At 38.4% G+C, this 22,709-nt stretch overlaps 2 protein-coding genes across 6 annotated transcripts; both read left to right on the top strand.

Moving 5' to 3' along the window:
- The first annotated feature begins 1,350 nt into the window (after positions 1-1,350).
- On the top strand, positions 1,351-4,711 carry LOC125325389 (secreted frizzled-related protein 2-like). Its single transcript, XM_048302394.1, has 4 exons — positions 1,351-1,638; positions 2,173-2,342; positions 3,231-3,323; positions 4,397-4,711. Exons 1-4 carry the CDS (start codon positions 1,352-1,354, stop codon positions 4,705-4,707), a joined length of 861 nt encoding a protein of 286 aa, XP_048158351.1. The 5' UTR covers position 1,351; the 3' UTR covers positions 4,708-4,711.
- Positions 4,712-6,121: 1,410 nt separating this feature from the next.
- Positions 6,122-22,665, top strand: HDAC10 (histone deacetylase 10). Of its 5 annotated transcripts, XM_048301313.1 has the most exons (22): positions 6,122-6,427; positions 6,665-6,700; positions 6,794-6,867; positions 7,381-7,515; positions 7,826-7,922; positions 8,567-8,664; positions 8,741-8,845; positions 9,044-9,112; positions 9,739-9,865; positions 10,337-10,402; positions 10,764-10,823; positions 11,208-11,297; positions 12,526-12,632; positions 14,228-14,295; positions 14,783-15,053; positions 15,688-15,778; positions 17,181-17,266; positions 17,752-17,805; positions 18,435-18,519; positions 18,953-19,138; positions 20,925-21,084; positions 21,794-22,665. In XM_048301313.1, exons 3-22 carry the CDS (start codon positions 6,803-6,805, stop codon positions 21,817-21,819), a joined length of 2,046 nt encoding a protein of 681 aa, XP_048157270.1. In that variant the 5' UTR covers positions 6,122-6,427; positions 6,665-6,700; positions 6,794-6,802; the 3' UTR covers positions 21,820-22,665. The 5 variants fall into 5 exon arrangements, with proteins under 5 accessions (XP_048157270.1, XP_048157269.1, XP_048157272.1 ...); XM_048301312.1 differs by lacking the exon at positions 6,665-6,700; XM_048301315.1 differs by lacking the exon at positions 6,665-6,700 and having other exon boundaries at positions 14,942-15,053.
- The last annotated feature ends 44 nt before the right edge of the window (positions 22,666-22,709 follow it).

Below are 22,709 nucleotides of genomic sequence, written 5' to 3' on the forward strand. Positions count from 1 at the left end.
ATGTAATGCATTGTCTAAGTGTGCTACATCTCCATATAAGCACAAAAAGCTATGGTTTCTGAAAAAATGTATTTCAGTCAAGCGTCAGTAATACTGGATGACACACTATTATGAACATACTTATTTTAGCCTAATATCCAAGACAGATATTTTACAGTAAATCCACTTACATATTATTAATAGCTAAACATTTCTGCTGGTAAATCATGTAACCAGATGTGGAAATAAAAATCAACACCAATAACTAATTGGAAAAAATATTTTCATCAAATAAAAAATTTCCACGAAATGCTTTGTTTAGATCTTCAGCTTTTAAAATTCATAATCTGACTCTTCTATTCATAATAGGTAAACTGCATTACTCAGACCCTCTTTCATCTTAATTGGTTCCCAACTTCTCTATAACAAAGGGCTGTACTAACAGTGATGAGGTACTCATTCAGAATCCTGTTACTTTTAATGTAAGAAATTTAACACCATTTTTTGTGCTATGGACAGAAAAAGTACACATCTGGTATCATTTCCTTTCATATGCCTTAACGTAATTATAATTTATTAATAAATAGTTGAAATGCTGCATTATTTGAGCAATTTTAAATGTAGACAACTTCATTTAAAATAATAAAAATGTGTAACTGCTTTTTTCCTGAATAAATACTGATAGCCACAACAGTGCTACAAATTCAATTATGTATTTTCAGGTGTCTATTAAAATTAATAGAAATCGGGACCTTTAGCATGTCACAGAAAAGGAATCCAAATTTGCAGTCAAAATACTTGGTTAATAGCAGATGTCTGTCTCTTATATAGTGCTTGACCAAAGAAAGTGCCTCTTCTACATTGTAAAACAGTGGAAGAGACATGGGCCATTAGCACAAGCAAAACATTTTCACTTGATAAGTCAATCTGGGCTGTTTTTTTCTGTCACATCAGCAGTGTCTGAAAACAAAGGAGACACAGAAGCCCCAGGAGACAGCATGTCTGCCCAACCCTGTTTCTGGGGGATCTCTTAATTTGTTTTAGAAAGCACATAGTGAACCTTCCAGGTGTCAAAATTTAATATGCTACATAGCATGCTGCAGCCACTGACACTGTGGGACATGCGAAAGGCTGTTCCAAATCAGTGTCCTTGGGGAACATACATCTATACTTTTTCTCCACCTCCCTGGCTGTCACAACAATCCCTTGATTAGGCAGTAAGACCTGGTCTTGTCTCAAGTGATTTGATAAGCAGTTGATAACCAACAGCTCATTAAGCTCCTGGGATATATAAGCCACAAGGTTTTCAGCATGCCTCTGCACTTGAGGGGTTTGACAGCTCCCTGTTCAGCAGCCCAGGAGTCACTGGAAGATGTTACTGACTGCAAAAATACTTGTTTTTGCTGTGAATGGTTTCCTAAGAGTGGCAACAGGCTTGGACATTGGATTATCCACGAAATGTGTAGTGATACCCAAGGAGATGGACATGTGCCACGAGATTGGATACTCTGAAATGAGACTTCCCAACCTGATGGGACACACGAGCATGGCAGAGGTTATCCAAAAATCCACCACCTGGCAGCATCTTGTACACACAGACTGTCACCCCCACGTGAGGACGTTCCTGTGCTCCCTGTTTGCACCCATCTGTTTAGATACGTAAGTATCACAGCACAGTACAAATCTCCAGCCTTTATTTGCCAGAATAGGAATGAAATCAAAGGCATGTTTATCATAATCTAAAGGTGATCTCCACTTTGTCCAAAGTCATTCTGTTAGCTTTTTTGTATTCATCAGGAAAAAAAGTACTGAAAACTTGTTCCACTTCAACTTTAGTTTGCCTTGGGAACATGATTGGTGTTGTCAAAAGATATAATGTTTTATTTTGTTACAGCTGAACTTCACTCATTCATTTAGGGTTGAAGCACCTACTGTGAACAGAATCAGGCTCATACTGAATCTTTTCTCAGGTTGTCATAAATGCATTTTTAAAATCATAGCTAAATCTTGTAAGCTCAGTCTGTACACAGACCGCTTGCATAATTTGCACAGCTGCTGCTTCTGGAATTATATTACTGTTGAAGGATGTTAAATATCAGCAGAGATTATGTACTTTGCAGAGGAATCACTGTTGCAATAGTTTTCCTTAACACTGAGCTGTCTGACTCAGCCTGGTATTTCCTCCGACAACAGGTTTATCCATCCCTGTAGGAGTATGTGTGTTGCTGTCCGTGACAGCTGCGCCCCCGTGCTCCTGTGCCATGGACACCCCTGGCCTGCCAGCCTGGACTGCGACCGATTCCCTGGAGATGAGGACATGTGCCTGGCACCCCTTACTAAGGACTATAAATACCTGCACAAAGGTAGCTCGAAGGTGGCAGAGGGGAGGGTGGCCATATCCTGTGTTCCAGGAATCGAGGAGATACAAGGGACATTGTTCCCAGACATTCTATGATTTTGTAATGGAGTCAGGTCTACCTTTACTGCTTCACGTGTTCGTGCAGATGGTGGAACAGTGCCAGTGCTGGCAGTGCAAGCTGCAGCAGCCCTGCGGTGCAGTAAGCCAACAGTGCAGCAGGCTGTGCTCTGATCGTGGAGGAAGGCAATTATCACCCTGCACAGCTGTGGGCACTGTCATACCCACAGCAGCACACATAGAGTTTTGAGGTCTCTTTATAGACTTATCAGTGGCCCTCATGACAGAGAAATTTATGTATATAAGTTGGTTCTCAGATCAGCTTAGGAAAGTTGGGATGATTTTATCTGATTTTCCTTAAAGAAACATGAGCTATCATGGCATAAATGTTCAAATCTTCAAATGCACTCACACTTACTAACTTCTGTGAAAAACAGTAGGATTGAGTTGCTGCTAGCACACACAAATTCATATATATTCACAGTTGTACCACAGCTGAACCGAGTGACTGATAGAACCAGCCACCTAACCCCTTACCACCCACTGTAGCTGTGTTAAAAATAATACTGTATTTGTTACTTTATTTGTTGCTGATAATCGATCTTGTGAATCTGAACAAGGGCTGAATGTGCATGGAAAATGAAACTCCTTTTCATCCCTAGCCATGTTTTCAGAGAAGTGTGTTGACTTTTTACCTATTATCACTGGCCCCGTCTTTGATGTGTATTTTCTCTGTCATCCCTGTGGTTAAACAGTGGGTTCTTAGCTTTGACAGCCGAAAATTAAAACAAATTATTCAAAAAGATAACAGTGAGACTTTGTTATTTCTTATCAGTCCTACCAAAGCCTACCTGCCAGACCTGCCCAGCAGTGGAGGAATTCTTTACACACAAAAGAGTTCTTGAAGTTTTCTGTGACAGTAACTTTGGTAAGTCCTTGCTAATGTAGCTAGTGTTAAAGAGACTAACAACTCTTCTTCTAAATGCTTTGAAAGTAGGATTACAATTAGTGACAGTTTCTCCAGGGATTTCAAAGGATTAAGAGTTTGGCTGCTAACTTAGCTTTAGGTTGGTTTTCAGAATATGTTCTTTCTAATCTAAATACAAGGAGGATTTATTGTGCATGAAAGATTTATTAATGATCTGGTTTCCAACCAAATAGCTATTCTGGTCTAGTTGGCTACAACATGCTTTATGGAAAATATTTCTGTCAAAAGCAGCCAAATAAGCAAGTTTGCCTTTTATTAGCATTTAAACACAAAGTAAAGCTTTGGTGTTTTACCAGTGTACGGTGTATCTTTGCTACTTTTGTGCACGAGACTTTTGTGATACCTACCTTACTGAAAAGGAGAATCAGAAAATCATGTCAGCAAAAGGAATTCTTACCTCCTATTGTCTTGTTGGAGTGATGAGTGGAGTTTGCCCTAGAGACTTCCTGGAAAGCCCTTTGATGTCAGTGCAAAGACTTTCAGCAACTTTGTCTAGTGTTAGATCAAGAAATACAGAAAAATGTCATGCTGAAAAGTGTTGGTGGAGTCAAGTGGGGTGGGTAGATGCCTATAATGAAAAGGGAATATCTAAAAGGGTGGTATCAGCAAGCTATTTTTGCCTAGGGATTCCACACATGGACAAGGTGAGTTTCAGGAAAATTGCTTGGGCAATTGCTGGGCAGCTTTGTGATGCAAGAACAACACCAACAGCTTACAATATGTAATTACCCAAAGTCTGACATAACACAGTGATGGTAAAAATAAATTACTCATGCTTGTGAAAATATTTTTTCAAGTCACCTACTTCAATTGAAAAAAAACCCCTTTACTACATAAAATTTATTTTTCAAAAATGTTTTAAATTTTAAACTGCTGCTGGAAAAGGCCTCGCCATACTCTGTCAGCAAAAATTGTGAAGATATTTTTAAGGAATTATCCTGTTTTCACCTGTAATGTTTCTTTCTGCATTTGAGAAATGGAGTGACTTGCATTTCCTTTTCTTTTTTCCTCAGCAGTGAAAGTAAAGCTGTCCAAGAAGAGAACAGCATCTGAGGACCAAGAGTATAACATTGAATGCCAGGTGGAATTCACTAGCCAGGGCTCGCTCTTGCCTTATGAAACTCAGAGTATGATACAACAGTGGCTGCTAATTAATGAAAAATGTATAGAGAGGATGTCTCCAACCCACCGTCCCATGGTGTATCTCCTCGTGGGGAATATTGAAGAGGGCATCATTTTAGTAAACCAGGTTTATCGCTGGCAGAGGAAGGACTCCCAGCTGACTTTGGCCACTCAGAAGTGGAGACACCATAAATGCTTGTAAATATTTATCATGTTATTTGTAGAAAGATGATTATACTTCTCATCCAAACCTATCTTGTAAATAGGAATGTAATATAAGTCGAATATAAAGCTTTAATTTCCTTTTGAATTGTATTTTAAGTTGAACTCAAACCCCAGTGTTATCAGGGTTCCTTTCGGTAGTGTTACAGCTACTCTCATCCAGTTTGAACTTGGACAGCTATGGATAAATGTTTCTTTGAGTTATGATTAAAACAAATTGTAATATGTGCAAAAACCAGCACAAACCAGTTTCAAATCCAGCTGACTATTTTTAATGCGTTTGTCTATACCCCCCACTCTACCATTTTCTCCAGTTACCTAAACCTTCCCTTGCCTAATATTTCATGAATCCACCTCATTTTCTCCCGTTGGAGTACTTTGAAAGGAGGCAGCCCTCTGCTGGTCGTTTTTGCCGGAATCAGAGCGGAATAAAGAGAAGACTAAGTATCTGTAAACACGGTATGGCTGGCCCCAATCGCAAGAAGATTTGGTTACTGGGTGTCATAAATCAGATCCCTGCTACTGAAAAGTCCCTTTTCATTTTCACACCCATTAAAAAGGTCAATGTATAAACTTTATTCATTCTCTAAAAGGTCTGCAGGGAACTAATGAAGTCAAAATATTAAAAAAAAAAAAATTACAGTAGGAACATGATTAGCATCCTCATGGTCGGTGCAATACACTGACATTAAAGACTACATGAAGGTGGACAGAACTTGACAATTTTAGTTGTATAAATGCGTAGAATAAAGACAGTAACAGGCGGAAACACATAAATTAGAAACTATTTCAGTAGTACAGTGCCTATTATTGTCCTATTTTTTGGAAACAAATACGAGGAAAGTTTATGGGCAGTAGATTTCTAGAATTCGCACCTGTAATAATCTGGGTTTCTGATACATTCCCCAAAAGTGCAGGTTTGTATCAGGTTATCGAATGTGATGACACCTGTTCCATCACTTTCTACCATGAACTGGGAAACTAGTAGAAACCGAGGAAAAAAGCGGTCAGTAATCGAAGAAGCTGGGTACCCACGCGTGCCGGCTGCCCCGGCCCGCCTCGGGCGCGCAGGAGAGGCATCAGCCCCAGGCTGACCCGCCCGGGCCACATCACTGCGGAAATGAAGGAGTGATGCCTTTAGTTCAGGTTCTTACTTTAGTTTTCCTTCTGTCAGAGGATGCCACACGGCCCGGGGCTGTGGGTTGTTTTGCTCTTGGGTCAGTTCCACGCTAAAACCCTTCCAGCGGCTGGACTCCCCGGGCACGGCCCCTGTGCCTGCCCCGCAGCACCGCCCAGCGCGGCCGGCGCAAATCCCCCAGCGGGATTCAAACCGCGCTCCAGCGCGCCGGGGCGGGGCTGCGCTCGGCACGCCCACAGGAAGGCGCCGGCCGGGCGGGGCCGGGCTGGCTCCGTGAGAGGCGCTCGGGGGCTGCCGCGCTTCGCGGGAGGCGAGCGGTGGAGCGGAGCGGGCCCGGGGCCCAGGAGACGCGGCCCTGGGACCGGCAGTGCGCTCGCATCCGCTGTCCGCGCGTCGGCTTCTTTATCCCTCCTCAGTGTCTCTCTGGGGCTTTTGAAAGACCGATAAAGTTCTAAACCAAATGCATCTCTGTAAGTGTTGTGCGCGTGGTGTATGGAATCCCGTTGTTCCCGCTTAGTGGCTTTGTAGCTCACGTTCTCCGCAGCAGCTGCTCGGCGCACAGGTAGGTGTGTGTGCGCTGCAGGGAGGGGGCGGCCTGCGCTCGCAGCCTCGCCTGCTTGTACGGCCCGGGCGGGGCGGGGGCTCGGCAGCTGCGTGTAGCCCTGCTCCAGAAATGCCAGCGCCCAGCTCTCCAACACTCGGGCATTGTGAGTCCTGCCTGCCCGCGCCCAGTTTCGGTGGGTGCAGTTTTGTCAGAATCTGAGTCCTAAATATTTTTCTTTTGATTTCATTCTGTAAGAACGAAGTCCAAAGTGCAAAACTGTCATGCAAGCAGGTATGCTCTCTGTACTTATATTCTTACTATCTAGTGAAATAGTAACTGGTTTAAGTTGACTTCTAGTGTGTAATAATGTTTTGTTCTGCTCAGTCTGTAGCAATGGCTTCAGGAACAGCGCTGATTTATGATGAGGAGATGGCCACTCACAAACTACTTTGGAGTGAGTAAGTCACTGCTGTTGTTTTTATTAGTAGATTCTTATTAGCAGTCATGAGGGCAGTACCAAATAAATGCATTTTTGGTAAATGTAATAGGAAGTACCTAATGATACTTCCTGTCATTCTCTAAGTAAATAGAAAGCCTTTCCTTTAGGAGAAAAAATATTTTTTTTTCCTAGTTTGTATCTAGATACAGTAACAATCATCTGAAACTGGATTTGAGGAGCTGTAGTCATCCAGTCTGGGAGGCCTTAACAAAAGTGTTAGGATGAGGCATCTGAGTAGCCCCCTAAATAACGTGTTTTCAGCTAATTAAATAGTTTATAAAGCTAAAGTATCATTGACCTTGGATTTTGACCACTGACCACTGAATATTTTTTTTCTGTTTATTCTCATGTATCTCTCTTTTAGGGTGATGCATCTTCTTACAGTGGGGAGTTAAAAGCTAGGCTTTATGAAGTGTGTTAGCTACCTGTGCTGGTATAGTATGATAGTAATATAATTATTGCTTATTTTCAGTCCCATTTGTGATATTGAAGTGCCAGAAAGACTTTCATCCTCCTATGAGCTGCTTAAAAGTTACCGTCTTGTGGAAAGATGTGTCCCTGTGCCTGCCAGAGAAGGAAGCGAGGAAGAGATCCTGTTGGTTCACAGGTCTGAAACTCAACTTTCATTCAGATTAATTCAATGAAACAGCAGATGTCATATCTCCAGATTATATTTTGATCCATTTGAAAAGAGTGCTCCAAAATTCAATGGCTTCCGTTAATTTCAATGGAAAATGTGTCACATTGAGTATGGCATAGGTGCTGTGTTATGAATCTGCTATTCCACTAAATCTACATTCTCATTCTGTGGGATCTTAAGCAATGAATGCTGATTTATACATAAGAATAAAAACAAACTTCTAAAAAATATTTATAGTTGCTTACTTAGGTGTTGTGTTAATCTCTTTATCCTGCAGTTTAGAGCACTTGGAAGTGGCAAAAAGCACTCAGACAATGAATGAGGAGGAGCTGAAAAGAGTCTCTGAAAACTATGATGCTTTTTTCTTTCATCCGGTGTGTAAGTTAAACTGCTTCCTCTATTGGGAGTTACAGCTATTTGTGTTAGTGCATCTGAGTGGCATTTTTCTAAGTAGGGGAAAATTAAAAATACATTTTTTGCTACTTACGTAGTCTCACATTTATTTATGATGTTATTGTTATCTAGTTTAGTATAATGCTGTAACTTAAATTGGTCAAATGTCCTGTCATCTATTTTGTAATTGTATCATACCAGTACAATGCACTACTCAAATTCTAGCTCGATTTTTGTCACTTAATGTCACTGTACACCATTAGTGACCTGCAAATCACATTTTGGTAACAATTGCTCTTAAATGTTGTGCCATGAAATGGAGATGAAGTCTTCTGTCTTACGTTTCTGTAGGGTTTCATTCCTTATTTTCAAAGATGTCGTGTTGTTCCTCTCCCTATGCCCATCTCACGTTTTTTAACTGCTCTGCAGAGAACATCCTTATAAAGATTATGGTGATCACTGGTAATCCTAGGAGAAAGCACATTGGAACCTGTGCTGTAAAGTTCTGTTTCAGCTATCTTTGTACAGCTTCAGTGAGGTAGAATTATGCCAAGACAGTTTGCAGCTGGGGTGCTAAAGCCTGTCACATGTGCCTTGTTTAAGTCGATGAGTTTCTCTTTCTCAGAGCACTTACCACTGTGCCAGACTCGCAGTAGGGGCAACTCTGCAGCTGGTGGACGCTGTGATGTCAGGAAAAGTGCGCAATGGAATGGCACTAGTAAGGTAAGAAAATACGTGAGGAAGTTTTCACTTAGCAAAATTTCTTTTGTTGTGAGTAACTTACAAAACTTTGGTTCAGACCTCCAGGTCACCACAGCCAGAGAAATGCGGCTAACGGGTTCTGTTTGTTCAACAACGTTGCTATTGCAGCAGAATATGCAAAACTGAAATATGGTCTACAGAGGTAAGTGCATGGTTGGCTCCAGAGAAGCTCTTCATATGTAAATATCAGTCTGACACTGTACTTGGTTGAGATTAATGTCTAGAGCTTTCTGGGTGTCATCTTCCTTTTGGTTCAGAAAAACATTTTCCATTTATACCTTCTGTAGATTAAGATGCTGTGGCTCTTCCTCTGAATGTTTTCTTTTACTGATCTGTACAGAATCCTAATTGTTGACTGGGATGTGCACCATGGGCAAGGAATTCAATATATATTTGAAGAAGATCCAAGGTTTGAAGGATTTTTTTTTGTCTTTAATGCCAGCTGTTTAAAGATTGTTTGCCTCTCTAGAAAATAAGATTTCTTAAACTTCTAAAACTAGAATCTTGCAAAACATTCACCTTGCTATTTTAGTCTCTCTGTTTTTCACTTGTTACAAAATAGAAGGAAATATCTAAATCAAGATAAAATGCAAGTCTGTTCTACTTCAAAGAATAGCAAACAAAATACGCAATGTGATTACCTTGGTTTGCCAGTACTCAGGTAGTACATCTATTCTCTATGCATGAATCTCTCACTTAAAGTCTTCAAGTAGGAGTTGGATAAAATACAGGAGCTTTATATTTCTTTTGGAAAAGCTACATAAGCAGGTTCTAGAAACAAGTCTGCTGTTCTGAAAATCCCTTGTATTTGATCTGTATGGAGTGCATGCCTACAGGACATTTTTAGCATGTTAATTTTTAGGTTAATTTTAGCATGGGACCTACTGTACCAATTTTCACAGTCTAAATACTTTGAGAGAACTAAGGAGAAAGGACAGTTTTATTTTCTTGCTTTCAGGCAATGCAGTCACCAGATTCAGGATATAAAGTCACTTCCACAATCTTTTTGTCAAATTGGATTTTTTTTTTTTCCAGTGTTTTGTACTTTTCTTGGCATCGCTATGAACATCAGGAATTCTGGCCATCACTTAAAGAATCCAATTATGATGCCGTAGGTCTGGGAAAAGGAAAAGGTTTTAACATAAATTTGCCTTGGAATAAGGTAGATATTGTTTACAGCACAACAAAGTAAGTGCAATAGCTTTGTATTTCATCCTTTCTGTCACACTTTCAGAGTAAGTGCGCTGCTTCACTTGCTTGGCAAATGTCTTACACAGTGTATATCCTTCCAGTCGGGGAGAGTCTGCTGGAAAATATGGCTCAGAATGTGATTGTTTTTCTCTCCCTTTTATTTTTCAAAAATTCACACACTCTTTTTACTTGAATATCTTGCCCAGCCATCAAATCAGGAAGTGCTTCAGGAGATAGTTACATCCATCCTTGTTTAGCAGAGAACTGAAGCTCATTAACATTAAAAATGGTGGATATTTATACACTTTACTTAAATTGAGGGTATTTTACTGTACTTCGTAAGATTCCCTCAACTTTTCCTATGTTTCCGTAAAGTCTTGAAGAACCTTAGAAAATTTGTCATTACAACAGGAAAACATGACCAGTGCTTCTCATTTTTCAGGTTGGGATGAGAAATTCAGATTATCTTGCTGCGTTTTTCCACGTGTTGCTTCCAATGGCTTTTGAGGTAATTTTTTACTGCCAAAGAGTACTTCCTAAGTGTTTCTTAAGCAGGTACCATTGAATATTTTACAGAAATGCAGTAATTGCTAGTAGTAGAGTTAATACATTTATTCTGCTGGTATGATGTTGCCCTGATCAATTGAATAGTATTTATGGAATTTTAGCTTTTAAATATTCAACATAATTATCTGCAACTTCTCCAGCAGGAACGAAGATAGTGTAAAAGGGTAATATATTCAAGGAGAATCCTTATTTCTGTTCATATTCTAACTGAAATAACAGCTGATCGTGGTACAGTTGAAATCCCAAAAAAAATTGAAATTAGGACGTAGAGATGTGCTACAACTGTCTCTCTTCTATAACAGTTTGATCCTGAACTGGTTATTGTCTCTTCTGGATATGATTCTGGAATTGGTGACCCTGAAGTAAGTAACTTGTGGTCTTTGTGTTGTCAGTCACGAATCTAATAGGAAAATATTCCTGCTGCTTTAATGTCCCGTGATTGCTAAGTGAAATTCACTTTGATCAAGCTGAAAATACATGCTTGAGTCTTTAGGCTGACGCAAGTTCATTAAACATTACAACAAGACATGTAAAGACAGATTATCCCATGTGTGTAATTACTGTATTGTATTTTTCACCTTCCTTAAATGCAGCATTCTGCATGGTTCAGCATTCTGTTTGATGTAATGAGAGGCAAGTGTTCTGGTATTCCAACTCAGACTGGGGTATTTTCAGATTTTGTTTGGGTTTCTTACCAGTATTTTTGAATCAAGGTGTCATCTCTTAAAATTTTTTCTTTGGTTTAGGGTCAGATGAATGCCACTCCTGAGGTTTTTGCCCACCTTACCCATTTCCTGATGCAGTTAGCTAATGGAAAGCTGTGTGTCATCCTAGAGGTAAAGACTTTTGAAATGTACCCCAGGGGAAGGTCTCGGTATTAGAGCCATTCAGGGCAAACTAGAAGCTAGGAAGCAAAACTCCTCAACAGAATAATTTCTTACCTTTCTTTTGAGTATCAGGAATGCAAAAATGGCTAAGATTCAACAGCGCTCTTACACTTTAGAGTTTTGAAACAAAGGAACCATATGTTCATCCAAGAAAACTTAGCCTCCACAAATCTGTTCAATTCTTGTGAACAGTGATTAATCTACTGCTCTTGACAGTCCCAAACTCATTAAAATGTATTTAGTGAACAGGCTGTATTACCAATGTTATTACAAGTGTATCTTATTCCAGGAGACTTTACAAAATCTTTAACCTAAATATCCTCTTATTTAGTAATGGAGCACTTGGAAAATTCTCTCTCTTTTGATTTAAAGACTGTATGCAGGCTCTTTAGGAGCTCTTTTTTTATTCTTTTTTTTTAAACAATTAAAATGTTTTCTCCTTTTGAAATCTAGACTTCAATTCCCTATTTCTGTTGCATGTTAGAAAAATGGTGGCTTTTCAGGTAAATAATGGTGTGGAAATACTGCTGCCAACAAGGTCTTCAAGAATGAACTGTATATTAATTGATTCACTTGACCTCTTGTTTTGCATGACCTTTCTTCATCATCCTTCTCTCTAGCAGGTTATTATAGATATTTTTACCTATTAGCTGAAGTGCAGGTAAACATTCACTCCTCCCACAGGTGGTATGACTGCTCCATAGGTGATAGATGGCTTCTTGCATGCCACCTAGCAGTCTTAAATCCATCTTGTTCTCCAAATTCTGCCAAACTAACCACATCTTAAAAGTGTCAGGCTGTGGGAGATTTCTCTTGTACAGCCATTTTAGAGGACAGACATTTGCTTTCTAAGGAATCTTCCAGAAGGATTGTTGAAGATGGCATGTTGTAGATAGGAATGGAGAAGGCATGTGTTTTCATGGCAAAGTGATGACTGATTTCTGAAGTTACTTGAACTATGACAGTGAGTTCAATCATAAGATGCTAGTGAAGTTCAGCAGGTGGCTACTAACTTACCATTTTCATATTGAAAAGTCATTGACTTATAAATACTTGCATATCATCTTCTGCTTCTGTAAATACACATATATTTCAAAAGTATAGTTTATTTTCTATGTTGAAATTCAGAGAGATATTAAAAGTACTTGTCCCTTAGTTGACACAAAATACTTTTTAGGGTGGATACCACTTGAAATCATTGGGTGAATCAGTCTGCATGACTGTAAAAACTTTGCTTGGAGATCCTGTACCTCAAATAACTGGAGAAATGGCACCTTGTCTAAGGTAAGCATATAAAGAATTTTAGAACAACTAATGTGTTTATCAAAGAGACTTAAAGTCATGCATACTTTGAACATCTTGCTGAAGTAAGGTTTTAATATGATTGTTTATAATATATTATTTTCTTCTTTGGATAACTTACATTTTTAGAAAGTCATCCAAGGTACAGTTTTATATACTTACATTTCTGAAATTATTTCAAGTTGGGAGATCTTATAGCATAAAACCATAAGCCATTTTATCCTTAGGCCTTGTTATCCTATAGAAATCCATCTCACTCAAGGCTGAGATAATCCTGCTGTAATCAAGGCAATACCAGTTAACTACAGCCAGTATTTGACAAAGTATGCAACCGCAAGGATTCGTGCTGCAGACCCCGGAGCCATTTCAGTTGCTGCAGTACAGCAATAGCTGGAGCTCACCTTTCTCTCATCAGAGAGAGTTGATGCTATGCAGAGCCAATCTTGACAAATACTTGTGTTTCTCGAATTGGGAGCATCGAGGCCTGGGGTGCAAAAGCACTTGAGTATGTAGAGGTGAATCAAGATAATTAAATTTCAAGTCTAACTTCTTTTCAGAGACACTAAGACTGTGTTTGTACAGTGGTGAGTCTGACCTAGTAAAGCATTCTGAGCCTTGGGCCTGAATCAGTCCCCTATCTAAAGAGTGTCTTTCTCTCCACCTGTCTGCACTATCTCCTCCATATCTCCATGTTCTGTCCTCCATTTTTCTCCCACCTCACTTGCTGTCCTGTGCTTTTTCCAGCAGAAACGCTCCTCATTCACTTTGGTGGCAGCACCTACCAGTTGGCTGCATTAGTTAGAACTCAGAGCTTGGATGAGTCAGGGAAGCAGTGTGGATATACGTAGGCTGAGGGCTGAGTTGCATTTGGTAAACTGATGGAGCAAAGCTGCTTATTGTGTTCCTAGCACATAACATAAGCCCTCTGTGTCCTTCTTTTCTTCTTTACCAAGTGTGGTATCTCAGATTGCTATCATCCTATGTCATAGAGAGTTGATTACCTACTTATCAAAAATATCAGTCCAGCTCCTGAACACCTTACAAGTAATCTGCAAGTACTTGGAATTTCTTCTGGATTTAATATGACCTGCATCACATTTTTATAATAGGTTATGTAATGGGACCACTTGCCCATAGTGCTGCAAATAGCAGTGATAACAAAAAGGAGATTTCAACACAAAGAATAGCAAGGTATGTGATTTACTTAGTTCCTGAACAGATTGTCTTGCTTTTGAGTCAGTCTAATTAAATCTTTACACTGTATAGATAAAATCTCTTGGCAAGACACTGACAAACAGGAGAAATTTTTTCTGAACTCAGACAGGTGTGCTTCTTCCAACAACAGTGTTAGGATGTCACTCAATGTGTAAATGTGTGTACTTTTCTTTTTTGACTCTTTAATCTTCTCAAGCAGTCTGCCCATTGATTCTCATTCTCTTTAGCTTTCTGTTTTGCATTCTTGGAAGACATCAGTTTGTTCATTTTCAGCTAGATTTTTTGGTTTTGCTTTTTTAAGGTAAGTTATGACTCCTCTATTTTCATTATTGCTGATACTGTTAATCTGGTTTCCTTTTTAGTGCTGTTGAATCTATTCAAAATGTGAGAGCAGCACATAAACCCTACTGGAAGTGGTTGGCGTATGAAGGTAGTTTCTCTTTATTCAAGCAAGTGTGATTGATAAATGGATTTATACAGAAATGGAAAGTTATTAAAATTAATACCAGTGGATTAAACTAATTGAACGAGCAGTTATTCATCAAATGACTGGCAAAGCAGTATGAGGCTTCATTCAAGGTCATGTCTTCAGCTGGTCTGAAAAGAACTTTCTGAAGCTGGCAAACATCATGCCAAAAAGTAGCGTTTTGATATCTTTGTTTGAGGATGCTGTTTTCTGTGTCAAAAATAATGGGCATAAGCTTTATTTCAATATATGACCTTTCCCTAGATTAACACAAATGTAGTAGCACTGAAAAAATAACATCTGTGTCAGGAAACCTTGTAGCCAGTGCATGGGAGTAAATATGCATACTATGAATACAGGTGTATTCTATTTTGTAAATAAATATATCCAAATATTAACACATTGCTTAGAAACTAATACCTGTGAAACCCCTCTTTTTCTTTTTCTCTAGATACATCATTTTTACAAAATTTGAGCACCAAATCACACTTACTAAAGAAGGCTAATTCAAATACCTCCACAGAACATGAAACTAAGATAACTAACAACAACAACGCTGTCAAAGTAGAAAGGTTTTTGGAATTGCACATGAAAAATATTCTATTTCCAGTGCCTCCCATCAAAACAGCAACAACTGGCTCTGAAGGTTCAGAGCATTTTCTCTCTGAACATGTTCAGCTGGTGAAGGAAATGGACAAAACTGAAATAAAATCTCTTGTCAGGTTGGTCCTATTTATTTAATTTTCCGCATAATTAAGGGGATGAGGGGTCTCTGTATAGACTCATCTAACTGTCTGCCTTGGTCATCTTTTTGGCCTTAGTCTACTCAATTACAGCCAGAATTTCTTCCTTTAGAAATAAAGAAATTTGTGTTGTATAGCACTCATAGCCTGAAATCCTTTAAAGAACTAAAAAGAATACTTTTCTCTAAAACTCTTTCAATAGAGATAGGACAGCTAATGCAAATGTATTAATTTAGAAAGAGATCTTGCTAGGAAGCTGTCTTACAGCTCTGTACTCTGTACTTTCAGCTGGAAAAAATACCAAACTGCTCTGATTTGAGGAACTCAGTGTTTCATCTTGTCTTCATGTAATTTTGACAGAACTCTGTTTCCTGAATATCATCAGACATTTTTGTTTTCTTTCCAATGCAGAATGCAGACAGGTTTAGGGAGCTGAAGACTGTCAGGCACCGGTGTTGGCATCCTCCTGCTAGAACAGGTTTCTGGGAATCAATGTGTAGCACCTATACAAAATGTACCCCATGAATACTAACTGCAGAGCACTTTATCAGTGTCCTCTTCAAAGACATTAATGCCTCTAACCTAGTTTTTCTTCATATAATTTATTTTACAGTGGTTTTTATGCAGACCTTGTGGAAGAGGACAAAATTTTGCTCTCTCTTGGCAGTATGTTGGCAATCCTAGATAAAATACTCAAGAAGGAGGTAATAATATATTGCCTTGGTCTTGGGGGTAGGGGTGGAGTTAGATTCCTCTGATTTTTTGCTTCTGCTATATTGTTGTCCAGATTTTAGTTACTGTTTATCTCCCAAGTCCACTAATCTCAGCTAGAATGTGTTTAGCTATGAGAGTGAGTTTGCAAGATGAGAAAACAACTATTTAGGGATAGCTGTTAACCCCAAGCCATTTTTCTAAGGCAAGTCATTGTCCACACTTTCTGCAGGTAGTCACAGAATATGAGTCCCTAAGAACCTTCTCATTGTTCTCAGACCTACAGGGAAGCCAGGCATTGGCTTTTCAGTTGAGGGGAGCAGAAGCTGGTGTATCAAGCACCAGTGAGCAGCAGCAAGAAATCTGAAGCAGTGTCAGTACTTTTCCTGTCTCAGTGTGCAAAGTTTACACAGAGTAGATTTTGACTTACATGTGCATGCACACACACACTCTTTAGTGGTGTTTTCAACAGCTCTATTGTATGATCTGATTCTGAACAGAGTCATTCTAGTTCAGTATTTTGATTCTTGCAGGGTCAGGAATGAAGAGAGGGCAGGCTTAGAGGGTGCATCTTCGTATTTATATGTAAAAACTTGGAGGAGCATTGAAGAAAAACTGAAAAAAAGTTTAAAATATTGTATCATAATAAGTCACTCTTCCTTTGAGTGAGAAGATCTCTTCAAAAGTACCAGGCCTGCAAGGAAGTGTAGCTACCACAATGGCCTCTTTCTTCTAAGACATCTTGCTGTTGGAAGTCACATATATAGATCTTGGGGACCAATTTCTGACATTATAAACTGCACATAGCTCCAGGAGAGCCTATAAATAGATTTTAAAAAATGGTTACTGGCAAAAAGAAATAGAACTTTTAATGAGTTGCAGATGTAAGTTTTTGTGCTGACAAAGAGGAAGAGTGAGGGGAAACGCATCTTTTTGCCTAGCTTTCATGTGGAGTTCAAAGCACTACACACCACAAATGAACACTGAAGGGTTGACTGAGTAATACTGCAATTGTATTTTCCAGAAAAGAATAGCTTGCCTAGGTTAGAGTCAGAATATTCAGGAACAACCTCCTTTTCATAGGGTGTATTTTTCTGCTGCAGTTTGCAGGCTATCTAGAGAATCAGTAAACATGGCCTTCCCCTGGAAAAGCTATATTTAATTTAGTATTGCACTATACTTTTGAAATAATAGTGCAGTTTATGGCATAATAATAAAATATGGCCTTTCTGTAGCAAATGAATTGATAACATTTTCTTAATCCTTTTCTTCTTGTTCCTAATCATTAAAATCTCTTGATACTCATAAACAAGCAAAAATACAGTTGTTACACTTAAAAAATGACGTGATATTCTGCATCATTAATTGCTTCTGAATGAAAAATGTATTTTGTAGGTGTGTAATGGAATTGCAGCATCGCCCACAGCTGCTCTTTCTGCTGCTGTTGCACTAAGACATTCTGTTCGGTTTGGATTTCAAAGGTGAATTTGTGTGTTTTGCATTTAGAGCCCTTTGACAAAATGTTACAATCAGATACTTAAGTGTGGCAAATATGGCAAATTGCTTGTGAAACTTTGATTTTAGAACAAATAGCATGCCCACACACACAGCATTTTCAGCATGTAATCCAGGTAACAGCCTATACGCCAACAAAAAGCTTTTGCCTTTCCAAAGGCAAAGAATTTGTAAGGGTGATGGCTGTACTAGCCTACACATTCTTTGTCAGATCTCAATTGGCTTTGACCTGATGCCAGTTTCTTGATTTTTTATTTTTCCTCCCCAGTATTTGATGGGAGAAATGGGGTTCCCTTGAGCTGTCCTAAATGTGTTTATTTCTACTTTTAATGGACTGAATTCAGTATACATTCTTTTTAATGCTTCCAGTTGACATGCAAACTTCCATACAAATTACACTAACTGAAAAAAAAATTACTTGTGAAAGTATGTATATTTTTGTTTTCTGCAGAGTGCTTTGTGTATTTGTGGGAGACATGCAGATCACACCAAACACAGAAGATGGGTGAGGTCTCTCTTTACGTTATGGGGTACAGTCCCAAGGGCTTTCTAAATGTTCATAAGTGTCCATATGTGTGATGAAAACTGTACTAAGGAGATCAGTCATAAGCTGGCATTCATTAAATTTAGCTTGACACATAATACAACACATCCCCAAATACATCTTCAATGATAAATTATTGTCTCTAAATGCTACTTTATGCCTTTAGTGGTGGGTTTAAAGTATAATCCTTCTGTATTAATTCAAATTTAGAGTGTTACTGAAAATTGAAAATAAAATGTAATAAAGAAGGCAATTATTAATTATATAAGATCTATCTCCCCTATAACTGCAGGAGGCACATATTGCTGATGCAGAGTTCCTTAATGAAAGTCGTCTTTATTTATTTGTAGCTTTTTTTCCACTTCCTCTTTTTCTTAAAAGTAATTTGCCAATAGTCTTTAATCCTCTTTTTAAAAATACCATAAAAAGAATTTCGGTTTTAATTGTTTACATTTTGGCATGTACTAATGCAAACAGTTATTTGCTCCTGTATTATGAAGTAGTATTTAAAGAATGATGAAAGAAAATATCCCATTTTTATCTCATTGGGAAATATTGTTTAAATACTCAAGTGGGGGTTTTATTTACAGAAAAATGCTCATCATAAACATCTGTGAGAAAGAACAGCCTGGAAAGACCAGCTGCAAACACCATATTTCTCTAAACTGGAAAGAGGTAAGATTCACTTCCTGGAAACAACACAGGAGAAAAACCTTTAAAACAGGAATAATAGAATATACTTAGAAATTTATAAAATTACGTTGAGAATTACATCCCTTACTCCACTTTGGACCTTTAAAAATTTTTCCTTTTCTTGCCCTTGCCAGATTACTACTCCTTCACAGAGCTTTAGAGTGTATTAGAATGCATAGGTTTGAGGAAGCCTCCCATAGTTACTGCAGTTTATCTTCAGCAAGGCAGAGTTACAGTGCAAAGACACTAAGGAAAAAATAAAGAATCCTGCATATTTAATATAAAAATTGCTGGGAAGATAGATCAGTATCCTGCTTCCTCGGACAATTAAAAGCTTTTTGAGATTCACCTTTCTGTTTTATTTCTGGGAATTTGGGCCTTTATATTTGTGCTAACCAATTTCTTCTTGTTAAAGGATGCTGAAGGAAATGATTTCTTTTCTGCTGTACTTGGATTCATTCTTCCTGTAGCATACAGTTACCAACCAAACCTAACAGTAATAGCTGTTGGACCAAACAGGAGCCTTGGAATAAGTGGGATTTCTCTGCTTGTTGCTTTACTACAAGGATTAGCTGAGTCTCGAATTGTTGCTGTGATTGAGGTAAGAAGGGGTGCTAAGCCGTGGTATTTCAAAGTGTCTGGGAGAGACACTGGCATGAACTGCTTCAAGCTGCCTAGTAGAACATAGTGGCTCTATATATCCTGTCTTTGGAACCCCTGAGTTCACAGCACAAGCTGCCCAAGTTTCTTTCTGTCCTGAGAACAAGACAAGACACAGTTGCACACTGAGCTGTAGGTGTGCTGTTGGCAGCCTGCACGATGGAGAAGCTGAGGCATGAATGTAAGCCCATGGTTATGTTATGTCTGTGGACCGTAGATGTTCTGACAATTTGCTACAACTTCCATTTTTGTGTGGGATCCGCAGCTCAGAGTTGTCCCCTGAAAAGAGGGAGTTCCTGTCTGTTAAATCATCTGGCCTCTTTCCATCAAATGTGATTGAAAGCAGCCTGTTGTCCTGTCATAACAGACCACTAAATTTCCTCTTCTCTCCCCTGTGCTGTACTTTGTCACACATGACTTCCAGCGTGCAGAACATAAATCAGAATGGCACATATCCTTCAGCTGAACTTAAGTGGGATAATAGATAATTGAGGGCCAGTCTACCCCAGCTTTGTGTTTCTGGTAGAGAGCATGGGAAAGAAAATAAAAAAATAGGGACTTTTCCTAGGCTAGCTTTTTCCATACGCTACCACATTAAGGATGCCTAAATCTAGGAGTTGGAAGCTGTATCCAGAGCAGTGATCTGTGTCAGTGAGCATATCTTCCATGAATTTGTCTAATCACATAACTCAATTTACATTCTTGGCCTCTCCAGCATCCTGTGGTTCTGGGTACCACAGTTTCTCTGTGTGATCTATGAAACCGTAACTTTCGATTACTTCTGTGCCTTCTAGTTCTTCTTCAGTGAGAAACAACAAAAAATTGTTCATGTATGCTTATTCTAATCTGTTCCCCAGCAAGTACCCAATTAAAGCCACGCTATTCATTAAGCTGCCAATTAAGTGGCTTTTGATACAATTTATTCTGTAGTTTTCTCAAATGTTATTTGTTTTAATTTACAATGCTGATACATAAATTGTCTAAGCTAAAATAATTTGTACATTGATATGCAGTATCCATAAATAAAGTATTTGCACATTACTAATTAGGAGCATGAAATGGAGAGAATTATTGATATTATGAAGTGTAAACTCAGACAATAAAAGGATGTTAGGCATACATGTTAAAAAAAGATTGATACTTTCATATTGGTACTCTTCAGGTAGCTCCATAACATTTCTAATGCATGTGCTTGGCTTTTTAGAATATTTGAAAAAATACTTCTATCTTTTAAAAACAAAATAGGGTTACAGTCTTGCAAAAATAATTTTCATATAGCATCAACATTTCCAAATACAGTTTCTGCAAGGAAATTATATTGATTTAGACTGTGAGAAGTCCAAAAGAGTAAACTTCTTGATTAAGCAAAATATATCACTATTTTCTACTCACAGAAAATAAATTATGCATGAAGTAAGCAAGCTCCATGCTCCCTTTACCTCATATTATTTTCTGTCCTTAACCCAGCATTATTTCTTTTCAGTCGTAAAGGGAAAAGCGAGATTCTTTCTCCATTTGAAAGAAAAAAGCTTTACAACAGATAAAAATTTATTTACATTTTTCAGAGAAAAACTCCATTTGAACACATTTTTATTTGAAAATGGGAGGTTGCTCATTCTTGCTACTAATGCTGGCAATTTAGTTACAAAAGCTTGTTTTAAAATATTTCATTTATCACTGAAACAAAGAGAGCTTGGTTCACAGGGGTATTTTTTCTTCCTAATTAGGACACAGAGATAAGTTTATTGCAAAGTGTAGCCAAAGCATTAGGGGGTGCTTCTACACCTCCCTTTGGAATTTATGTACCTCCTACCCAAGAGAAAGTAAAAAAAATAAAAGCATTAAGAGACCAGTTTCAGCAGGAATGGAAAATGCTTCAGTGTTCAGGTAAGTTGTCTGATTTTATCTTAAACTCTTACATACTATAAGTTTCTGAAGAGATTATATATAAATACAGCAGGGTCCTGTAAGTCAGTGGGACATTTAAAGTCAGTGGGACCAGATTGATCTAGTGTTAAAATGGTGAAGTTCTGAGTGCTTCTAGTTCTGCCGCTTGAGCCAGAAAGCACCACATTTCTTAGCATAGCAACTGTACGCTTGGGACTTGGAATAGTTCCTCCAGAATTCTGGAATGAAGTTACCAAAGTACGTGCTTAAAGAATGGGTAACAAGATGTGCCCTGGCTCTGATTGCTAATGTGTTTTCTGAATATAGTGCCAAACCAGGTGATATTTTTAATATGTTTAACTTATCCACAAATAACTTCACGTAACTCAGTAGTGATTAATCGTGCTGCAAGTACAGTCACAAAGAGCTGAAGATCAGGCGTTGCATTTGTATAGGAATCAGGCTCGACAGTATGTATGTTTTCAAGCATACTTGTCTAGAAACATTTCTCTGCTGTATGACTTTCATTTTTCAACAGAAAAAGCAATTATAAAGGTGGGCATCTCTCTCTAAAAGAAAATGACATGCTCTCTTTCAGAAGAAATGGCCAGTGCCAGGGGTCTGGTTCCAATAAAAATGTTCTTGTGGAGTCAGGAGTTGTGGTATGAGCTTGATTAATAACTGGTTTTCTTACTGCTGTTTTTTTCAGTGAAGGATGGGATTTCAAGAAATTGATTTCACTTCAGAATCATTTTACAAAGAAGAGGAACAGGAAAGGATGAGAACTTCACTCTGCCCTCTTTTCAAACATAAATTGTCTATGTAATAAATGAGAATTCCAGACCTCCAGAGATTTAGTAGTGGCCTAAGGCTACATCATGTCAATTCTCAAAATTAAGCATCCCAAGGCAATAACCATGATATGCCTTGTTTTACAGTATTCCAGGTATGATTTAGGGATCATTTTCAAGAGAATTTTTCTGTTATTGTGACTTCAATAACTTGACGTTTTGATTTCAGACACTGGTGTTGCTACTGGGATCAGCTTTGTATCATCTGGAATAACTAAATCTGTCTTGGCAGTTGTCTTTTTTAATTGTTCGCAGTGTTTCCCTTCCCATTTGTTTGGTTTTCACATATTGCTGGAGAGGAAATTATACCCATCCTTGAGCATTTTGAAATTAAAATGTTTTTCAAAGGAAAATAAAAGCTATGTGAAAGATTTTTCACAGAGAGGAGCTGAAGAACATGAAGATGTTCTGTTTCAGTTTAGAATTGCTTTAAACTGAACTTTGCAGTCCAAAAAAGTATTTAAATTGGAAACCAGCCAATGGCCGAACTCTAGCATTTTTCCTAACAGAAAATTTTCCTAACAGGAGATTTTGCCATTCTCCTCCCCCTCCCCCTTTATTTTTTTTTAAACTCAGCATTTTCAATGAAAGAGCATTTTCTGAGAAATAGCTCAGCTCTTTCCCCTCTCCCTGCCTTTGTTCAACGGAATTTATAGTGTTTGAATCACATAAATGTTGCATTTTGATATGTATTTTTCTAAGCCTTTATTAAAACATTAATTAAGCGGGGGAAAAAAGTGTACTCTTGGTAGAATTTGTTTGCGAAGAGCGTCA

The sequence above is a fragment of the Corvus hawaiiensis genome, chromosome 4 (genome assembly GCF_020740725.1).
Source record: "Corvus hawaiiensis isolate bCorHaw1 chromosome 4, bCorHaw1.pri.cur, whole genome shotgun sequence".
Classification (NCBI taxonomy): Eukaryota; Metazoa; Chordata; class Aves; order Passeriformes; family Corvidae; genus Corvus; species Corvus hawaiiensis.